The sequence below is a fragment of the Notamacropus eugenii genome, chromosome 1 (genome assembly GCF_028372415.1).
Source record: "Notamacropus eugenii isolate mMacEug1 chromosome 1, mMacEug1.pri_v2, whole genome shotgun sequence".
Classification (NCBI taxonomy): domain Eukaryota; kingdom Metazoa; phylum Chordata; class Mammalia; order Diprotodontia; family Macropodidae; genus Notamacropus; species Notamacropus eugenii.
Window position 1 is genome coordinate 302,692,064 of NC_092872.1, and position 21,367 is coordinate 302,713,430.

At 36.1% G+C, this 21,367-nt stretch overlaps 1 protein-coding gene across 7 annotated transcripts in view; it reads right to left on the minus strand.

Moving 5' to 3' along the window:
* RTN1 (reticulon 1) overlaps positions 1 to 21,367 on the minus strand; it is a 266,323-nt gene that overhangs the window by 38,040 nt on the left and 206,916 nt on the right. The window contains exon 1 of one of the 7 annotated variants that reach the window (XM_072629364.1): positions 4,207 to 4,599. The exons of the other annotated variants lie outside the window; for them this stretch is intronic. Coding sequence (XP_072485465.1) covers positions 4,207 to 4,267 — 61 coding nt within the window. The 5' untranslated portion in view covers positions 4,268 to 4,599. Of the gene's footprint in view, positions 1 to 4,206; positions 4,600 to 21,367 lie in introns of those variants that run through there. 7 annotated transcript variants of the gene reach the window in all.

The following is a 21,367-nucleotide window of genomic DNA, read 5'->3' on the forward strand; positions in this document are numbered from 1 at the left end:
TCTTTTTTAGTGGAAGATTTTCATTTTATTAGAAACTGTTTGTCAAATAGAGACATTTCTTTTGATCTTTATGGCTGAAATAAATATGTTCTAGGGTGCTATTTTGTTCGCTATTTCTAGTCATTCCACCTTATTCATAAAGGAGAATGATGGAGTAAGGATCCACTGGGGATAATGTAAAATGAATGCCATTGTGGCACACCCCTTGAAAAATGTCCTCTTCATCTCTATGTTTTCTTTGCTAGAGCAGATTTAGAGAGAGCATGGACAAAGTAAATTGGAGCTAAAGGATTTGAGTAAGAGACAACCAATGATCATAGCGAGCATTTCTGTAGTGTTTCAAGATTTTCAAAGCACTTTATGCAGATTATTTCATTTGATCCTCACAAACCTGGGAGGTAAGTACTATTATCATTACTATTTTGCAGATGAGTAAACTAAGGGTAAAAGAGGTCAAGATCACACAGCTAGTAAGTATCTGAAACAGGATTTTTAACTCAGGTCTTCCTGACTCTAGGACAAACACTCGGTACACTGTGTTACCTTGTTGGAATCATTCTGGTTAAACTTTATTTCTATCAGAGTGGAACTTGGGTTTAGATCACATAATTATTACAGTTCTGTACTTGATTTTACATGGTGTAATATAAAGAAATTTGTCTAGAGTAGGGAAACCGGATTTAGAATTTTTTCATTTTGCTTGGGGCTCTGCTGTTGGCCTCAGTTGAAATGTTTGGCTCTATATCTTAAAGCTAAAAATAAATCCCATTTGTTTAGATGATTCATATTTTTAAAACCTGTTGAGAAAACAGACTCTCTTCTTTCTACCACTCATCATCTATCTTGGTCATATCTGCATTATTTATTTTCCCCACATTAATCTTTCTCCTCTCTTTCACGTCTATAAAGTAGTTGATATCTGAATTTGTTCAGCCTATGTTTTCCATTCCAAAAAATCTAATAACTAGGAAAAACAGCTTTGTTTCTTCCTTTCTCATGATATAAATCTAATGCATTATTAATATGAAATCCAACATTTGTTGAGATTGCATATATACAGTACATATATAGTATTATTTTTGTGGCACATTTAGTCATGATACTTGTGAAATATTCGATTCATTTCAATTTCTCCACCAAATATTTAATAATTAAAAAGAAAATTGTGAGATTAAGGAAACTAAAATTCTTTGTTTTTTACATTAAAGAAAACTTTTATTTTTCTTAGCAACAAGAGCATTATTAATAATGTCAGTAGTCATTTCAATTGTATGCACAAATGTTATTAAATTTCTTTTACTGTCTGAAATACTTCCACACAACTTATGGATATGTATATCCTATAGTATGAATGTATTTTAAGGTTACTTTTCTAGATCAATTAAGAAAAGAATGACTTTAGATGATGATAAAAGGAAAGATGAATAAAAGGGTTAAAGAATATATAGTAGGAAATAGGCTTGATTTAGTTGACAAGGTTCTCCAGCGGTGAGGGAAATAATTTTCCATCACAAATATTACATATCTTGGAGTTTTAGTTTTGTTTTTAATTTTTAAAATACTGGATTTGTCAAAACTGAATGTTTTATCATGATGATGACCAAACTTGGCCCTGGATTGAGTTGAGAAAATAGCTAGGCCTTGTGGCACATGGAGACAGAAGCTGGCAGATTGATTGCTTGAGCTCAGAAGTTCTAAGCTAAAGTGGGCTATGCCAAATGAGTATGCACATTAAGTTTGCCATTAATATGGTGAGCCCCTGGGAACTGGGGACCTCCAGACAGCCTAAGGAAGGATAAAGTAACACAAGATGGAAATGGAGCAGGTGGTGATCCTTAATGGGATTGGACTCATGACTGGTCCCTGCACTTCAGCATGGAAGAGATAAGAAAAAAGGTGGGGGGAGTGGGGAAGAAAAAAATGGGGGAGAAAAAGGAGAGGGTGGGGGGAAACAGGGGAGAGACAGAGAGAGACAGATAGACAGATGATAGACTTGAGAAAATGATTCCCTCTTCTTTAAGAGGTGGGGTACTACAGGTGTAGACTATTGAAAATACTATCAGACATAGTTGGCATATTGGTTTTGTTGAATTGATTTTTCCTTCTTTCTTATTCTTTGTTACAAGGGGTGACTGATTGAATAGGAGAGCTGAGAAACAGTCCCTGGAAATGTAGGTGATTTATAGAAACAAATGATATTAATAGTTTTCAAATGAGAATTTGAATTTGTTGTCATTTATAGTAAATAATATTTTAGATGACTAATTTTTCATGAAAGGGTTTTAAAGACACATGGCTCAATTAAAATGATACCCTATAAAAAACACACATATTTAACTATAATTTATAAATAGATATGTGAACAAGTAGGGTCTTTTCAACCTTTGTTTTTCTCATCACAAATGGTCTGATGAATTGGATTGTTTTATTTTTAATTTTTAATAGACATCTTATTTGGGGGAAAAACAAGGGGTTCAATTGTATTTGAACATCTAAAGAATGTCCCAGATCCTGCAAGTGTACAAATTCATATAAATAAATGTCTTTATTGGTTAGTGTCTACTCTTAGTAGATGTCCAAATGCTGCCTAAAACTGAGTCCACATGTCCAAAGGAAGCACGAGACTGAATTTAGCACTATGCACTGTTGGGAGTGTTTTGCTTGCTTGTTTCTTAGTTGATGAATAGATAACAAGATCAATTTTTAAAATTGCAAAATAGAGTATTACATGAAAACTCCCAAGGTCCACAGTGAGTGTGTACTGATGGGGAAAAGTGGCATCACTTTCTAAAAACCTTTGGTCTTAGCACTCACTAATGAGTCTCTGATCTCCTAGGGTTATATTATCAAAATCTGTTTACTGTTTACTTTGTAGCTATTTGACTTTCTGATCCATCCTTCTTAATATACAAAAAGATTCTGATGTTTCATGCTGATCACCACCAAAAAAAAAAAACAAAACCCACAAAAAACAAATCCAAAAAACAAAATCCCCCAAAACCCCACCACAAAAGAAAACTAACAGTGCTTTTAATTCTGAAGATTTATGTTCACTTTTTCTTAGTTGAAGATGAAAGGATACAAATGACCTGGGATTTATCTTACAGACAAAAAGACTTTCTATTCTGTCCACGATGCAATGTTATAATGAGAGGATAGCCAGCTATTGAAAATCAGATGCAGTTAGAGTGTAATGCATGCTACAAATCGTTCAGTCCAAGCCAAATATGCCTTCTTCACAACTGCTATTTTCGAATCCTAAAAGAGCTTTATCTGATCAGATTAGGGCAGGAGATGCATTTTTGCAATTACTCCTTTTCTCCTGGCAATCTCTTTCCTGAACAAGGTTAGGCAGAGAGTTTTCTAACAACAAAGGATGGATGAGTGTTAGCTGTGAAGTGTGAGGCTGAATGAAAATGGCTGAAAAGAAATCTAAGGGAAGCTAGAGGGTAGCCACACCCAGTTCTAATATAGACTGTTCTGAAAAAAAAATCCATTATGCCAGAGGGTATCCATTATGCCAGGACAGTGCATTGATTTTTCCTTAATTGTTCAACAGATGCTCCTCACACCATAGTATTTTATTAACAAATAGAAGCTGTAGGCTTACCTCCCTGGCAGACTGAAAAAAAAGTCGTGTTCAATGGCACAATAACATATAGCTACGCCACAGTCTTTTTCAGAATAGTGACAACTATTCCCTAGTCTCAGTCTCTTTTGTTTGACCATAAACCCATACCTTGGAATGGGTGTGTCCCTCTCTAAAAGGGTGCACTAGAGAGCTCTCTGAAATAGGACTTCTAGATTTTATTCTCTCAGTAGAAATAAATGTGGTATATGCTACACTGCCAGGGGAAAGCATGTCAGTCGGAACCCAGCAGTAAACCCCAGAGATGGGTAAAGCCTAAGCAAATGGTAGGTACAAGAGTAATGTTTCTATAAGGAGCCTTCAGGACAGGCAAACAGAAAGCATCACCCACATAACACACCCGAAAATGAAAGCCAGACCACAAAAGAGGAAATCCACACAATTTTGTGATGAAAGTAAACAGATTTACCACTCCAATCCAAAACTCTTGGTTATAAAAGCATGCAAATGTCCCACAGGTGAAACAATATAAAATGGATGGAGTCCTTTTATGAGATTCTCCCATACAGGCTTCACCCTCTCATTGTAGGCATGCATTACTAGAATAAATTGAATACCCTGACATTTCCAGTTGCTCCATAGACAGTCCATCTTGGTAGAATCAGCACTGGCCTGCATCTTGGGGTGGCGAAGGAAGTCTCTCTGTTGCTTTCTGTCAGGGTACTTACTGTGCTACCACTTAGGCATTCCAAAGCATGAATAGGTTAGTGGGTATCACTGCTTCCTTGCACTGGCTACAGACTGATGCTGTAAGCAGAACAGGGAAAGGGGGAGGGCATATTGTAAGTGCTGCAGTCTCCACTGCAGCAAATCAGCACCGGGATGTGATTGCCCTGGGGAGCTATTGCCTATGGAAAAGGATGCAGTTGCCTTGCAAATTAAATGCGTTTGTTGGGGAGCCTAGGTTTGTTCCACACTGGAAATGGTTAACTGCTCCTGACTGGGAAAGGCACAAAATCAAACTGGTATGAGAAGGAAGGGAAATCAAAGGCAAGGGGATGGGAGAGTGAGGAAGAGAGTCAGTTGTTTCCTATGATTAGTTGTAGCTTTAAATATTAATGTTCTAGAAATTTCTTTAGAATATGAAAAAATCCAGTTATTTCTGTGGTTTACATTGTAATACATTACAATTTGATTTAATAATTTGTTGGGTCATCTTTTATAAAGCTTCTTGAACACCTCAAATGAAGCTTTTCATAACCTACTCCCCTCAAAAAATAAAAATAAAAAGCCTGATGAGCACCAAAACAAATCTGAAACAAAAACCTCCTTAATGAAATTAATATTCTTTACTTCTCCGCCTATTGAAGAACAGTATTGAATATACTTGGGATTTCAGAAACAATTTTCTTTGATTTTTTGTTGTCGTTCAGTTGCATCTGACTGACCCTTTAGTGGGGTTTTCTTGGCAAATAATGGAGTGGTTTGCCATTTTCTTCTCCGGGTTATTTTTTTACAGATTAGGAAGCTGAGGCAAACAGGGCTCAGTGACTTGTCCAAGCTGACACGCCTAGCAAGTGTCTGGGATCAGATTGGAAGCCAGGAAGATGAATCTTCCTGATTTCAGAGTTAACACTCTATTCGCTGTGTTGGATTTTAGATCCAAACAAAATAATTTTTTACATCAAAAAACTAAACAAATACAAAGGGAACAAATCAGATAAATACAAAGTTCAAGGAGACAAATAGTCATTCAATAAGCCTTAGCTACTGATTTATTAAGTAGTCTTCCAGCAGAATGTAATCTCCTTGAGGGTCAGAAACTTTCATTTTTTCTTTGTATGCCCACTCACCTTGTACAGAAAAGCACTTAATAAATGTTTTTAATTGAATTGATGAAAAATTTGATAACTGATTATACTGTCAGTATGATACCAAGTAGAGATCGTGGAGGCAAATTGCCCTCAACCTCTACCAGGTTATCAGTATAATTCTGGGCTTGCCCTAGGGTTATAAGATATTAGGGGTGGGGAGGTGAGGGAGATCACTTGGAAGAGTGATCTCTTCTAGAGCCTTTCAGAAGTTCAGGGCTTTTCAAGGATATATCTGGGCTACAAGAATCCCAGAGGTGAAACATTAAAGTCCATCCCAGAGTGAACCAAAATCTCTGAAAAGACTTGATAAGTATCTAGGCTTGGTATTTAAGACAGGTTTGAACCAAGGTTGAGCAGCTGACCATCTATCTGTCCTGGGTGCTCCAAATCATAGTGGGTTCTTCAGATATGTCCCAGTCTGGATCTACATGCCCAGTACTGATTCTAAAAGAAATCAACCTTCAGAGGAGGGCAATCAGTGTTCAGTTTATATTTCTAAAGAAAGATATGAACAAATTAGATTTAGTAAGGTAAACTACCAAGGTCTGTTTATCATTTGGAAGTATTTTGGAAACTGAAGGGAAAAAATGTCATTTCAATACTATAGATTATATTTTTGCAGTTTTCATAGGAAATAAATGAGCCAAATAAAAATTTAGTTAAGAAGTAAAAATGTTATTTTTCCCTGTATATTGAAGCTGATGGTAGAATAATGGCTCAGATTTCCAGCATTGCCTTGATCTCAACAAGCTTCTTCTTCACACCAAGAAATGAAATATTCCTGGACAGCTGAATGGAGACTTAGAAGTCCTGACTATCCATTAGAGACAGCCCTGAAAACAAGAAATAATGTGATCCATTTTTCATGCCTATTAATTAAAACCTTTTATTCCTCTCTTACATAGTTCTCATGGTTCCTCATTGATCTCTCTTTCAACTTCAAGGATCTTTGTCTATGCTGGATTATTTCTAATCTGTCAGCTCACTTACTGCCTATTTGGTCTTCATTTGTCCTCCTTCATTTGATTTTGCCATTCTAGACCAACAGTGGTGACCTACGTTGTATAATTTGAGGAGGCCTACTAAAAAATAAAAGTTCCCTTCCCCCAAAGAATTACTCTCATGGTACCTGATATTTAAGCAACAGAGATCAAACTTTGTGTAGTTTCTGAAGTACCCAGATAAAATGCAATTGTCCCAGAATGAAATAACACATTAATTTATCATCTATTAATCTCAATATGAAGTTAGTTTATCAGATTTTCTAATAAGCCCTGATAGAATGAAACCTGCAACAGAAACAAGTACATTTTTCTTGTGGAGGAGAGTGTGGTGGGTATAAAAAAAAGGATGGCAATTTAGATAGATGTGCTACATGGAGCACTGATTTATAAGGCAGTTCTGGATAGGTACCCTTGCAATGAAGAGTCAAGAGGCCTCATCAGAGGGTAGAAAGCCTTGGACAGAAGGGTGTGTAGGATGCGGAAAGCTTGCTCTGCCTCTTAACTTTGCTCAGATGTCTTTACTTCTTTGGCTCTGAGTAGAGGAACACCCAAGAAAAAAACCCACTTCTGCTGAGACCTGCCTGTCTTGATGACAGTATTTCCCTCAGTAATGTTCTTTATAACTTCCTTTCCCATACCCTTACTAGACCTTTGTTTCCCTCTTTAGTTTTCTTCAAAGAACTAACGATCTTTCCATTCCTGACACACATATCCTACACTAGTAATGGACTCTCAGCAAAAATACAAACTTAGCAGATCTCAAGATTTCTCATTAATGATGGTTGCAAAGAATATACACTGAAAAATGACCTTTGTTTACCTATGTCTTTTTTCCCTTTTAGAACATATTATCCTAAAGAAGGACTGAGCCAGAGTGACTCGGTATCACATTTTAGAGAGTCTTGGGCTGAGGATGCTTAATGTTACCTGATGATGATCTGATGTCTCACCAGAACTGTTTCCTCACCTATTTCACAGGGGGATTGCTGTCAGAAGCAACAAATGTATTATTATAAAACATTTTCTGAATTATACTTCTTCTGAGAAGCATTTGAGGGATTCTTTAAAAAACTGAAATTCAAAAAAGTATATAAAAGTCCAGTAATATTTGGAGATTCAGTTAAAAAAAGAAAAGGATGTAACTGATCATCATTTAATTGTCTTGCTATAGAGGAGACAGTGTAGTATAATAGAAAGCATGATCAATTTGAAGTCATAGGTTCTGTGTTCAAATCTTGATTCTGCTACATACTTTGGCTTAGTCACTTCATTTCAGATCTCAGTTGATTCATGTGTAAAACCGAAGGTTCCTTAAAATTTGATGTCCTATGTTGGTCAGAAAGCACTAAATGAAAGTTGGCATGGAAAAAGAAATATCAGTGATTGTTATTTATACAATTATATCCGACCCTTCATGACCCTATTTGGGATTTTCTTGGCAAAGATACTGGAGTGGTTTGTCATTTCCTTCTCCAGCTCATTTTACAGATGAGTAAACTGAGGCAAACAGGGTAAAATGACTTGTCCAGGGCCACAGAGCTAGTATCTGAGGTCAGATTTGAGCTCAGGTCCTTCTGACTCCTGGACCAGAACTCTATCCACTGTACCACCTAGCTGACAGTTTCCATCCCTACGCTTAATGAAATTCTAGAAGTATATGAAGTATAACATTAGTAGGGACTTGGCAGTTTAATATTAGTATTGGTGTCATGTACTTAGCAGCAAATTGTGCCAGTAGTCAACTGTAGCCCCGAATATTAGACATCGGCAGCATTAACAGGTTTGGCAGAGATTACTGATCAATGTAATTACTAATCTGATACCACAGTAGATACTGCTGAACTATCAGACAGTAGAATGTTCCTTATAGAAAATGGAATGGTATTTTCTGCCATACTGCTTGACCCTAAACCAACTTATTTGTTGGTTCCTATGATTTGCCACCCCCCAAATCCAACTTAATATTATCTCTGTGTGTGTGTGTGTGTGTGTGTGTGTGTGTGTGTGTGTGTGTATGGTGTCACAGAGAGCCAGCATCCCAGTTTCCAGAGCTATGATTTGGTTCAGCAAAATTATTCTGGCAAATCAGAACTTAACCCACTTTGCTCTGAGATATCTCTGAAGAAAGGGCTCTAGTTAGCTACCAGAGGAGCCTGGGATGCTGAGAGTACAGCCTTTCAGATAAAATAAGTTTTCAAGCTCCACCTGTCGTAGTCAGTAGAAGTCTAATAACAACCTCCAAATATATCTTGAGTAATCCACTATTTCAATGAAAAGCCCACGCTTAGTTAAACTGACATGGTATGCCAGTCTATTTTCTGTGATGAAAGTACTGCTACAGTATCCACTATAAAGCATGAGATCTGTATTAGCTTTGATTACTCCCCACACTTGATACTCAGGTTACATTCATTTCTTTAGTTTTCAGAATGAAAGGATTAATTAGTATGTGACTAGTGCATTTTTGTTTGACTAGTTGTTTTGTTTGTTTTCCCCAAACATAAGAATGAAAATTTCAGTATTGCAATGCTAGAACAGAATAAAAAAAAAACCCAATATACTTGGAATAACTTGTACAGTATGCATTTCTCAATTTACTCAACCAACAAACAACTATTAAATGCCTACTATGTGCTAGGTCAAATAGTGGACTGGATAGAGTGCTGAATCTGTATCAGGAAGACTAATCTTTATTTCAAATCTGGTTTCAGACACTTAATAGCTGTTTGCCTCAGTTTTCTTATCTGTAAAATGAGCTAGAGAAGGAAGTGGCAAGCCACTCCAGTATTTTTGACAAGAAAACCCCAAAGGAGGTCATGAAGAATTGGATGCAAATGAAACAATACACTTCAGGCACTCTGTTAAGTCATGGTGAAAGACAAAAAGGAATTAGCCCCTGCCTTCAAGGAGCTTACATGTAAAATATAAGGAGATTCTAAATATAAACAGATATTTATTTTAGTATCTAGTAAGTACTAATACGTAGATACTAAAATAAGAAGATCTTAAATTTGCATGAAAATTAATACAAGATTTCATTCTCTCCAGATATTCTCTGTCACAATAAACACAAAACACAAATAAATACAAAGTCATTTAGGAAAACGACAGGGGTTGGGGGTTAGGGGATTAAGGGGCTAGGTGGGGATTACAGTGGATCTGTAAAGTTCCCAACAGGGAGAGGAAGAAGCTAGGAATTCCAAGTCAGCAATATAGTTTAGTGTATAGAGTGGTCACCCATCATAATAGGAACCCAACCAGCTCACCTAATCAGAGCTGACAAGTCTATACCTGAAGGTAATATAGCCACAGATCTAGACTTGCATTTCATGACAGCATGTAATAGCCCCAAAACAACTGGTAAATTTTACTGAGGAGTCATATCAACTCTTGTTACCATCTATGACCAGTTTTCTTTTTTGCACCCAGTGACATTAAACATAGGGAATGAAGGAGAGAGAATCAAATGAGATAATTCATGTAAAATGCTTAAAAAACCTCAAAGCACTAGATACCTCTGAAGTGCTGCTGCTGCTGGATTACTGTAGACTCCTTGATGGCAGGGACTATGTTTTGTTTTTCTTTGTGTCCCCAGCCCTTAGCACATTACTTGACACATAGTAGGTACTTAATACATGTTTTCTAACTGACTAATTACTACCACTATTCTTATTTAAGAGCCAAGAATGCTTCCAAGTTAAAACAAGGCTAAAAGATTTTTAAAATGCAGGTGCCACTGATGGAATGGAGTACAGGGGGAAAAGAACAGGTTTTAGTGGAGAGGTAAGTTGAATTTGGATTAAAGCTAATGCCTAAACATATAATTATAGATCTGTATAGGTTATAGATATAAGACTAGAGCTCATTAAAAGAGTTTTGAATCAATCTGGTATTAGAGATAAGTGACCTGAGATCCCCATCAAGTCCCACTCCCAAATTTTTTATGTGAGAAAATAATACCTAGAGAGATTAGATGATTCCATCCAGATTCACAGTTAGCTGCTGCTTTCAATTCAACCTACAAGCATGTATTAAGACAGCAAATATGAGTCAGGCACTATATTAGGAACTGGAGATATAAAGACCAAAAAGAAATAGTTCCTCCCCTCAAGAAGCTTATATTCTTCTCAGGGAAAAGAGCATGAGAAAATGAAATAGAAAATGAATACAAAATAACTTATTAGGGGAGGGTGTTCTTGAATTACCATTTCCATAGAGGCACATTTAGAACTTTCTGATGCTTCCAAAGAAACAATAGATCATAATAAGCCAGCACTTGAATAACTAGAGAATGAGGAACCTGGAATAAGAGACACCATAATAACAGAGAACTCTAGGGCTGATGGGCATTCAATAAATATTATTAGACCAATGACTAGACTGTAACAGGGATTGATTAAGATCAAGCTCTTTTAAAAATAAAAAAATAAAAGATCAAGGTCTTTTTATATTCTTACTTTCTTCCACTTGATATAGACCTTTTATTACAGTGACAAGTGAAAGGGAGATTTCCCATATCAGAAATACTGCTATCTCTACTTTCTTTTAAATTCCGAGATTAGGAAATATTCAGTCAATTTATTTTGTGAACATATATTTATATGAAAATATAAATACATATGTTTCTTATATGTCTATATCTTTGGGGAATATTATACATATGTAACTATATGTGTTTGTGTGCTTATGTGTGTGTCTATATTCATGTGTATATGTGTGTGTATCATTACTATAACAATTAATAAGCTTGGTTTCTATTTATGTCATCTCAAGCTGTTTTTATTCTTACCTCTAAATAGATCATACAGTCTTTACAAACTTTGAAAATCTCTGCTTTCACATAAGAGATACACTCCAAACTAATAAATATTAGATGAATTTTTAGTATAAAGTTGCCTCAAACCATTTCCTCCATTGAAAGCATATTAACAATATTCAGAAACCAGTTTGAAAGCAGTAATCTCATTGAATATTTAAAACCTAGAATATTAATTCAGACATTAAATAAGCTTAAGTGCATACTTTGTGCTAGGTAAAGATGAAAAGAACCGATCCTGCTCTTGAGGAACTAACATGCGGATTTGCAAATAATCCCTATTCTATAGGAAAGAAAATGTATCAATAAACAAATAAATAACCTAACTTGGTGGCACAAGAGTTTTATAAGGCATCAATGCAAAAGCAAGCAAACAGATAAATGAGAATTAGTAATCAAAGCCTTTCTATTTCGGACCTAGATGTTCAAACAGGACAAAGGAATATTTCTCTCCCAATTTGCCCAGGTGTTCTTCAGTGGAGAACTCTGAGAAACACTGAGGGTAAAAGAGATGAGAAGTTACTCTATTTACAGAATGTTGTTTTCTAGGTACAGGTAAGACACTGGCTTGGCTGGGTACAACTGGGCAAGTGGTTGTGGTGGTGGTAAGCTGCAGTTTGGGCATTCGCAGAAATACTCCTAAGAATGTGACACTATAGCGAGACATATTAGCTTAGGACAGACTTGTTAGATAACCTTTTAAAAGATGCTAATTCATTGAAGAGAATTATTGGAGCAATAAACTAGTAAAGGAGAGAAAATATTAAAGGTTGAAGTCTCTGATCAATTTATTTCATCTAACCGCCAAGAGAGATAGAAGACAGCACTATACTTATGAGCCAAATTTCCAAATTTTTACTTCTTTGGCTAAGGTAGAGACACTTGTGGCTTATCCCGAAGGGTGAGAAATATCTTTTTCTTTTCCATTTCCTATTGCCACATGTGATGGGAGGCCTGGAAAAAGGAATGATAATGATGTGTGTGGCACGCAAAAGAGCAGAAAACAAGGGTATTATTATCTTTTTTGTGGAGTGCCAAATGCTAACTAATCCCTAAAGTGTGTGATGGTTTACTCTTCATGTCAGAAGAAAATTAGATCAGAAGTGTTAATGATTCTAAATATGCGAAGGCCTACCTCCTAGTTAAGATACCACTCCATGCTTTCTTTGAATGTCAGAGTTGCATTTGTGCTTATGTAATTGTACCAGATTTAGATTTAGTGTCCATAAGTTTGTCCTCTCAGAGTAATCTTGCTTTCTCTCTTGGCACAGAATTGTGTGCCCATAACAACTTGGCATATGGTAGGATGAAATTGGATCATGCATCCTTAAAATGATAGAAGCTCTGCATTAATGACAGTGATGAACTATAAAGAAAAGAGATTTGGAGAGTATAACAAGGAGTCATTGATAAGAGGAAAGTTCCCATATACACCTGAATGTTTATAGAGGCATCTTTTATGGTAAAAAAGAACTGAAAATGAAGTAGATGCTCACTGGCTGGGGAGTGGTTGAACATGTAATAGAATATTACTGTATTGTAAGAAGTGATAGAGATGGTGGATTAATACAGAGAAGCATGGAAGGACTTATTTGAACTGATTCAGGGAGAAACAAGTGGGGTCAAGGATACACAATGACTACACAAGTGACTACTAAATGCTGTGTGTGTGTGTGTGTGTGTAACAACAAAAAACAACTGAAAATAAATGTTGAGGAATTACAAAGAATAAGCATAGACCTGAAGAAGATATGAAAAGACATACTCTTTTATAGATGTGAGAGATCCACAAATGTGGAACATTGTATGTATTTTCATACTTGTCATTTTTACTGATTTTTTTTCTTTTCTTTAAAAATATTCTTTGCTATATAGGATGACTCTTTGGGAAGGGAAGAGGGAACAATACTGATAAAAATTTAGGTGATGGGAAAACAGCAATAGTAAAAAAAATATGAGTACAGGATCATGAGTAATGTTACTAAAAGTCATCATTAGGACTCAAAAAATTTGGGGTCCTTGGGTGTGATGGGTTAGAAGAATATTTAAAAAAGTATATGATTCCACTACTGCCTCATTAGTTATATCAGCTAAGGTGGAACAAAGAGAAAGAAGTCCTGGTATTTGAGGATCATACCTGCACAGAGCGGAAACTGGTTAACATCTCCCAAAATATGCTTTCTGTCATCACACAAGAACCACAAAACTAGAGGATTTTAAAGTGAGGATTTTAAACCATCCCAACTCAGTGAGGTCTAGATAGATTTTCCAGCACAATGAACTCAACTAGAGCCAAAGAACATGTTGAATTTTTAAAAGCATTTACTAAGCTGTGTAGTAAGACGCTGTTGAAACTGCAAGACAAGGTAGACTTCCAGGTCATGTGACTAACAAGATATTGAACTAGACACTTTCCTCAGGTTCCTCTAACATTCAGTTCTCTCCCTCCACCCCATCCAAAGAATTATGTGCCAGATGTAGACCACTTATAGCTGAATCAACAGGGCAAACCCCAGAAAACCCCGACAAGGTAAAATCTAACACCAGAGAATGTTCATAATATTTAAAGTGCTCAATAAGCATCTTTTCCCCATTAGCTTCCCTGCTCCTAGGAGGAGCACACGAACCAATGCAAACCTATCCACTGACTGTCCTGTGACCACATTATAAACCCCCTCTTGCTGCATGCAAAAACTCGGTCTATAGACTTCACCCTAAATGCTAGCTCTACAATCTTTAATATATGGCATTGGCAGACACTGGCTCTAGTCAGAAACTTGAAGTGCGTGGGGAGGAGGGCAGCCTGCTGCTTTCTATTTAGGGAGAGGTCTAGATTAAGAACTCTCAAGGCTGAAAAGACTCTATCTAAAACACTTTCACTATCCTTAAAAATCTTTCAAAAAGGATCTGACCCTGATTCAGTCCATTCAGAGAAGCAAAAGAAAAGGGTCAATAAAAAAGATAAGTCAGGGAACTGTATCAGGGGCTGTCCTATGCCTAAAAGAAAGGGGCATGAAACATAGCCAGGGCAAGCCCTGCAGCTCTAGAAGCTAGTAAAGGCAAGGACTGAGACCAGCAACATCTAAATCCCCCTCTATGGCAGGAGGCAGGGCAGCTTTGCAGATCAACTCCGGCAGTGCACATACTATCAAAAATGGAGAAGTAAGAAAATGAGTGATAAGGCAATAAAAGGCTGAAATGCCAGAGATTTCAAAAGGAAGTCAATCCAATGAAAATCCAAAGCACAAACAGATAAATCAACAGGGAAGATCCTAAAACTAAAAGGAAGAATTAGCACTAAACTTTCAAAGATAGTACAAAACATTTTTAATGAAAAATATAACACAAATTAAAGTGAACCAGTACCTTATGAAACAGATACTATGGACTGCAAGAGCATTGAATAAAAAATATTCCAGAGGTTCAAAAGAGGAAAGAAAGGAAGAGAAGAAATCAGAAATGAACACACATCTAGCTAGCCAGAACTTTTGAATATACAAAACAAAGTAATGATCCAAAAAATCTACAAGCCAATTTTAATTTGCCTCCAAGGCAAAGAAGAGGGGGATCCGAAATTTATGTAAGACATGTATTGGTAAAATTTAATAATGTTCATCAGCCCAGAGGTGAGACAATATGGACAATGAGAGGAAAAATGGTCAGGAGAACAACCTAGCTGCTAAAATTGGAATATGTGATTTGGAACATAGGGTGATAGTTTAAATAAATACCCTAAACTAAAGAAGAGAATTGAAAAATGTGAATAGATGAAGGAGAAGGAGGAAGAGAGCAGGTAAGAATAGGGTGGAATCAAAGTAATTCATGCCAAATATTTGGTAAGGGCAGAATATTGACTTAAGATAGCAAGTTGGTTATAATTGTTTTAAGGCAGTACTAGAGATACATATGGAAGAAAACAACATAACCCTAATAAGAGTGGGGTAATGCCTAAGAAAAGAAATTCCACAATATTTTGCTTGTAAGAAAATATCTAAAAAACAAAAGCATAAATAGCTGACTAAGGAGATCAAGAACCAGAATGTAGAGTTTAGGGAAAAAGTGGCAAGAAAGGAAATAGAGGCAATGACTGTGGATGGTTTTCTCAAGGAATATAGCCAGGAAAGGGAAGAGAGAGACCTAACACTAGGTAGGAAGGGATGGATCAAGAGAGCTTTATTTTTTTTTTTTTAAGATGAAGCAGGCATGAGCATTTTTGTAGGCAGCACAGAAGAAATAGCCAGTAAACAGAAAGAGACTGAAAAGAAGCAAAAGAGAAAAGATGACAGAAGGGCAATCTGCTGGAGAGGATGGGATGGAATGGGATCACTTGTGTATTTAGAGGAATTAACCTTGGCAAAGAGAAGGGCAATCTCTTCATTTGAGACAGTATAAAGGAAATAATGGGGGAAAGCATCTGAGTGAAGTGAGATGAGGAGGAGGTAAGGAGAGAGTCCTAGGCAAAAGGTCTCAGTGTTTTTCAGTGAAATGTGAAACAAGGTTCTCAGCTGATAGGATGGAGGGAAGGGGAGCCATGGGGAGCTGGAGAAGGGCTGAAAAGAGGAAAAGTCATGGTGGTGAGTGAGATCGTGGATCAATTAGTCAACAAAAATTTATTAGGCACCTACTGTGTTCCAAGCAGTGTGCTAAGCACTGGGACAGGGAGGTATAAAAGGATTGTCTTGTTTCAGTGAGAGAGTTGAATTAAAAGACCTCTGGGAATTCTTCTATCTCTATATCCGATTTTATGACCCTACTATGGTGTAAGAAGTAATGATTATGATAAATTCAGAGAAGCACACAAAGTCTTATATGAACTAATGTAAAGTCAAGTGCCAGGGAAACAATAAACTCAATGTTATAGCAACGTAAATGGAAAAGAGCAGCAGCAACAAAAAAAAGTCAATGCCAAATTCCACAAAGTTACAATAAACAAGCTCAGCCCTCAAAAGAGATAAGGGGCTGCTACCTTCCCCTACTTCTTTGAAGAGGTAAGGGACCATGAGGGTTGCATATTGCCCATAATATTCCATTTTTAACTTTTTTTGCAGTTTTTTTCTTTCTTTCTTTTAAACAATAATTATTATAAAGAATGGAAGGCAAGGTGCCATAGCAGACAGAAATATTTCAGCTCAGAGACAAGAAGATCTGGGTTCCTTTGGAGCATGTTGACTGGGAGAACCTCGTTAAATAAGTCACTTAACCTCTTAGTGCTCTAGGTAACTTTCTAAGACTGTAATTTGAAAAGAAGGCACACTCTGGGCAAGTGCCATGCCTTCTCTAGACTTCAGGTTTCTTATCCGTAAAATAAGAGGACTGGATTAAATAATCTTTTAGGTCCCTTTCAGCCTCTCGGTCTCTTGAAAACTAGTTCTCTTGGTAGTGTGATTTGTTTGGCAATACATATATATGAGTACATATATGTGTATTTATATATGTATGTGTGTATACATGCATATATAAATATGTATGCATACACACATACAGTCTTAGAAAATTGCCTCAAGAGGCAAGACTTGTATGCAGATCGTCTATGCTCCAAAGCAGCGTTCTCTCTCTCTGTCTTTCTCCCCTTACAATCCATACATGTATATGTAAACATATATGGAGATACTACATATATGGAAAGAGAGAATGCTTTTTGGTGTGTGTTTATATCACACACATTCAGATAGATAAGTAGTAGATGGATAGTGTTTCTTACATCATATAAGTACATACATATATTCTTATATCTTATATACAATATTAAGGTTTAAAACTGGATGAAGACTTTTGGGACACCCTCTATATCTCCCTGTCTAAAATTCTTAACAGAAAGGAAACTCCTCACCCCTCTAAAGTCAAGGTCTACCCATCATAAGAAGAATGAAAACATGGGGAGAACATTTGTATGAACTCACAAAGTAAATCATAAGTATGACTAACTTTCATGAGTAAGACCTTCTGCGTTTTGTTTGGTGAAATTCCTCTAACAAAAAGAAACAAATTAAGCAACCAAATTATTTTGGAATGAAGAACAATTTTGATGTACGACAAAATTACTTTTGTTAAGTAATTTGGGGGAGTGTCAAAAGCAAACAAACAAAAAGCAACCAAATAAATAAACTGTGGAAATGATTTCAATCCTTATGGTCCCTTAGAATTTTCCAAAGAATCGAGGATGCTGACAGCGGTTGCGTATACTAGAACAATGCAGTAGGTTATGATTCAGGAAAAATTATGTGGACATTGGCCTGAATCTTCCAGATAATGACTTCATCCCAATGTTTGGCAATGGCAATAGAAGAGGAGCTGGCTGAAGTGTGTGTGCCCTTGGGCCTCAGCATAATCGCTGTCCTTTTGGCCCAGGAATAAGAGCACACTGTTGGAAGAGAACAGATACTCAGCCAGAAGCATTGTGTTTTGGGAGGTTATTTATTGTGGAGTAAACATCTGTGGCTTCTGAATTGTGCCCCTTTAGCTCCATCTCCGGTGCACTAAAGTGGATGCCTTCAAGTTACTGACCAAATGCATCCAAATTCAAATTGGGAAAACCAAAGAAAGGTAAAGCTTCAGATTTCTATATGCAACTAAGGCCAGGCAAGGCTCTTGTCTGCTTCCGTTCTGTGATTTTTATGGAACAGAATATTCAGATTCTTCAGCGAGAAATTATTACTTTCCCAGCTTTAACTCATTACATTATCACCACCTCCCAGTTCACCTTCACCCTCCTGCTATTAATGAGTTTAATATTCTAGTCAAACAAATCTGTTTGCTATTCTGTCAATAAATCCCACCCCTATATCTTTGATCATTATTTCCCACACTTCTAATTCTCATCTCACAGCCTGTTGAAATATAACAAGGGGTATCATGGAAAATGTTTGACAACTGGATCTCAGAGAGGGAAAATGTATCCAAGATGCACTTTTAAGTTTAATTTGCATTATTGATATCTTCTTAAGTCTAGTAATTAACAAGTATAACAAATAATAAATAAACAAAACCTGGTTTCATAGCCTTAGCTGATTCTGAGATGTAAGTGCTCATAAAGAAAATTTAACAGTCATCTACGTCCACCAAGACAGGTAAAGCTGGCTCTAATATACTCCTGATTAAACAATGCATTCTTCAAGACCCACCCAGCTCAAATTCATCTCCTCCATGAAAGTTTCCATGTTTTTCCAAGAGGAAATGATCATTTCTAATTTGAACTTTGAATAACACTGATTTATAATACCTTTATGTGCTTATCATGCTTTATTTTTCAATTATAGGTGTTATGGGCTCTGTTACACTTCTACTAAAGTATAGGCTACTCAAGAGTAGGATACTTCTCCTTTGTATCTTCCTTGGTATCTAGCCCAATATGTTACACCTAGTAGGTATTTAATACATGCTGACTGAATCTTCCTTAGTGCTTAACCCAGAGTGGGACAAAGCTTAGGTGCTTAATGGACGTCTCTCAAACAGAATTAGAACAAAGCTAAAATTTCCAGTTCTATATAGCAGACATTCAGAATATAACTCATAATGTTATCTTATGTGACTTAGGGTCAAGAATAACAAAAGGAGCAATATTTTATTATGGATCAAAGATTATAGGATAGCTACAATTAATTTAATTCAAATGACTAATGTAAATGCAAAGACATGATTCATGCAATAGCATCATATTTTAAAAAATTATTTGCCTTGGGAAGCAGCAGTGAGACCAAGTTAAGAATTTTTAAGCAAATATAAAATAAAGCATAAGTAACTGGAATTCAGGAATTGAGCCCTCAGTTAACCAAGATGTTTTTGATCACACTCTACTTTTAGAAGAAAGGAAAAAAATAAGCAAACAAAAATACTATTTCCAGGAATTTAGGGAGAGGTGCCAAATTAATTCACTGTAGTTTAATCTGGTAGGAATAACTCACCACAAACCTAAACATGAACAGATAAAGCTATTCATCGTCCTTCTACAAATTTCAAATCCCTGTGTTATTCCATAAATCCAATTTATATTCAGCTCAACTTTGGAAATCCCATGCGTATTTCTGTAGTATTGTAAATTAACACTCTGTATGATCAAACATAAATCATGGAAAGAAAATGGAATTATCTTCAATTCAGTTCAAATAAATATTTAACATGTACTGCATATAGTCATGAGGGATTCACATACAACAATTAAAGAGTCTTTGTTTCAATGAGTCTACAATTTAGTGAGGAATACACACACATATAAGGCACTGGCCTCGTATGTGACCATTTAGGTCAGGAAAGGGGCAGAAAAAGAACTTTTATGTCTTTTTCTTCTTTTCTTCTTTTTTAAAAAATATATTTATTTAACATTGCATTTTTACTGCCATTACTAGTAAAAAAAAAAAGTTAACATTCATTTCTGAAAATTTTGAGCTCCAAATTATCTTTCTCTCTTTCTCCCCTGCCCCTTCCTTGAAAAGGCAGACAAATTGATACAGGTTATACATGTGCAGTCATGAAAAATATATTTCCATATTAGTCATGTTATGAAAGAAAAAATAGACCAAAAAAGAAAGAAAAATAAAGTTTTAAAAAAGCTGCTTTGATCTGCATTCAGACTCCATTAGTTCTTCCTCAAGAGAAGCATAGCATTTTTTAGCATAAGTCCTTCGGAACTGTCTTGGATCATTGTATTTCTGAAAATAGCGGTCATTCCCAGTTGATCATCATACAGTATTACTGTTACTGTGTATAATATTCTTCTGTTTCTACATATTTCACTTTGATACTGCTCATCATTTCTTATAAGAGCACAATAGCATTCCATCACAATCATATACCATAACTTAGTCAGCCATTCCTCAACTGATGGGCATCCCCTTGGTTTCCAGTTCTTTGTCACCACTAAAGGACCTGCTATAAATATTTTTGTACATGTAGGTCCTTTTTCTTTTTGTTTTTTATCTTGTTGGGAGAAAGGCCTAGTAGTAGTACTATTGAGTCAAAGGGTAGACATGACTTTATAGACCTTTGGGCATGATTCAAAATTGCTCTTTAGAATGGTTGAATTTGTTCACAACTTCACCAAGAGTGCATTAGTGTCTTAACTTCCCCATATCACCTCCAACATTTGTCATTTTTCTTTTTTTGGCCATATTTAGTCAATTTGATAGGTGAAGGGACGTTCAAGATGTTTTAATTTGTATTCTTCTAATCAATAGTGATTTGGAGCAATTTTTCATATGACTATAGATAGCTTTGATTACTTTGTCTGAAAACTGTCTGTTCATATCATTTGACCATTTCTCAATTGGAGAATGGCTCTTATTTTTACAAATTTGACTCTATTTTCTATATGTTTGAGAAATGAGGCTTTTATCAGATACTTGCTGTAAAATTTTTTTCACAGTTATGATTGCTAATTGTGTATTTCCTTCCATCCTATTTCCCCTGTTTATCCTACTCCCTTATTTCACTCTGTCCATCCTCAAAAGTGATTTGCTTCTGACTACTGTCTCTCCCAATATATCTTCCCTTCTACTATCCCCCTCCTTCCCTTATCCCCTTTCCCTCCTACCTTCCTGTAGGGTCAAATAGATTTATATGTCCAACTAGTATGGAAGTTATTACCTCTTTGAGTCAATTCCAATGAGAGTTTAAGGTTCAAGGGCTCCTGCTCAGGTCTTTCATCTTCCCCTCTACTATGAAAGCTCTTTTGTACCTATTTTATGTAGGATAGTTTGCCCCATTCTACCTCTCCTTTCCCCCTTCTCCCAGGCCAGTCCTCTTTCTCTCTCCTTAATTTAATTTTTTCTTTAGAGATCATCCCAACATATTTTACTCACACCCATCCCCTTCTATGTATACTCTTTCTAACTGTTCTAATAATGAGAAAGTTCTTAGGAGTTACAAGTATCATCTTTCCATGTAGGAATATAAACAATGTAAAAAGAAGTTTAACCTTTAACTCCTTATGATTTCTCTTTCCTGTTTACTTTCTTTTGTATCTCTTGAATCTTGTACTTGAAAATCAAATTTTCAATTCAGCTCTGATCTTTTCATCACAAATGCTTGAAAGTCCTCTGTTTCATTAAATGTCCATTTTTTTTCTTCTGAAGGACTATGCCCAGTTTTG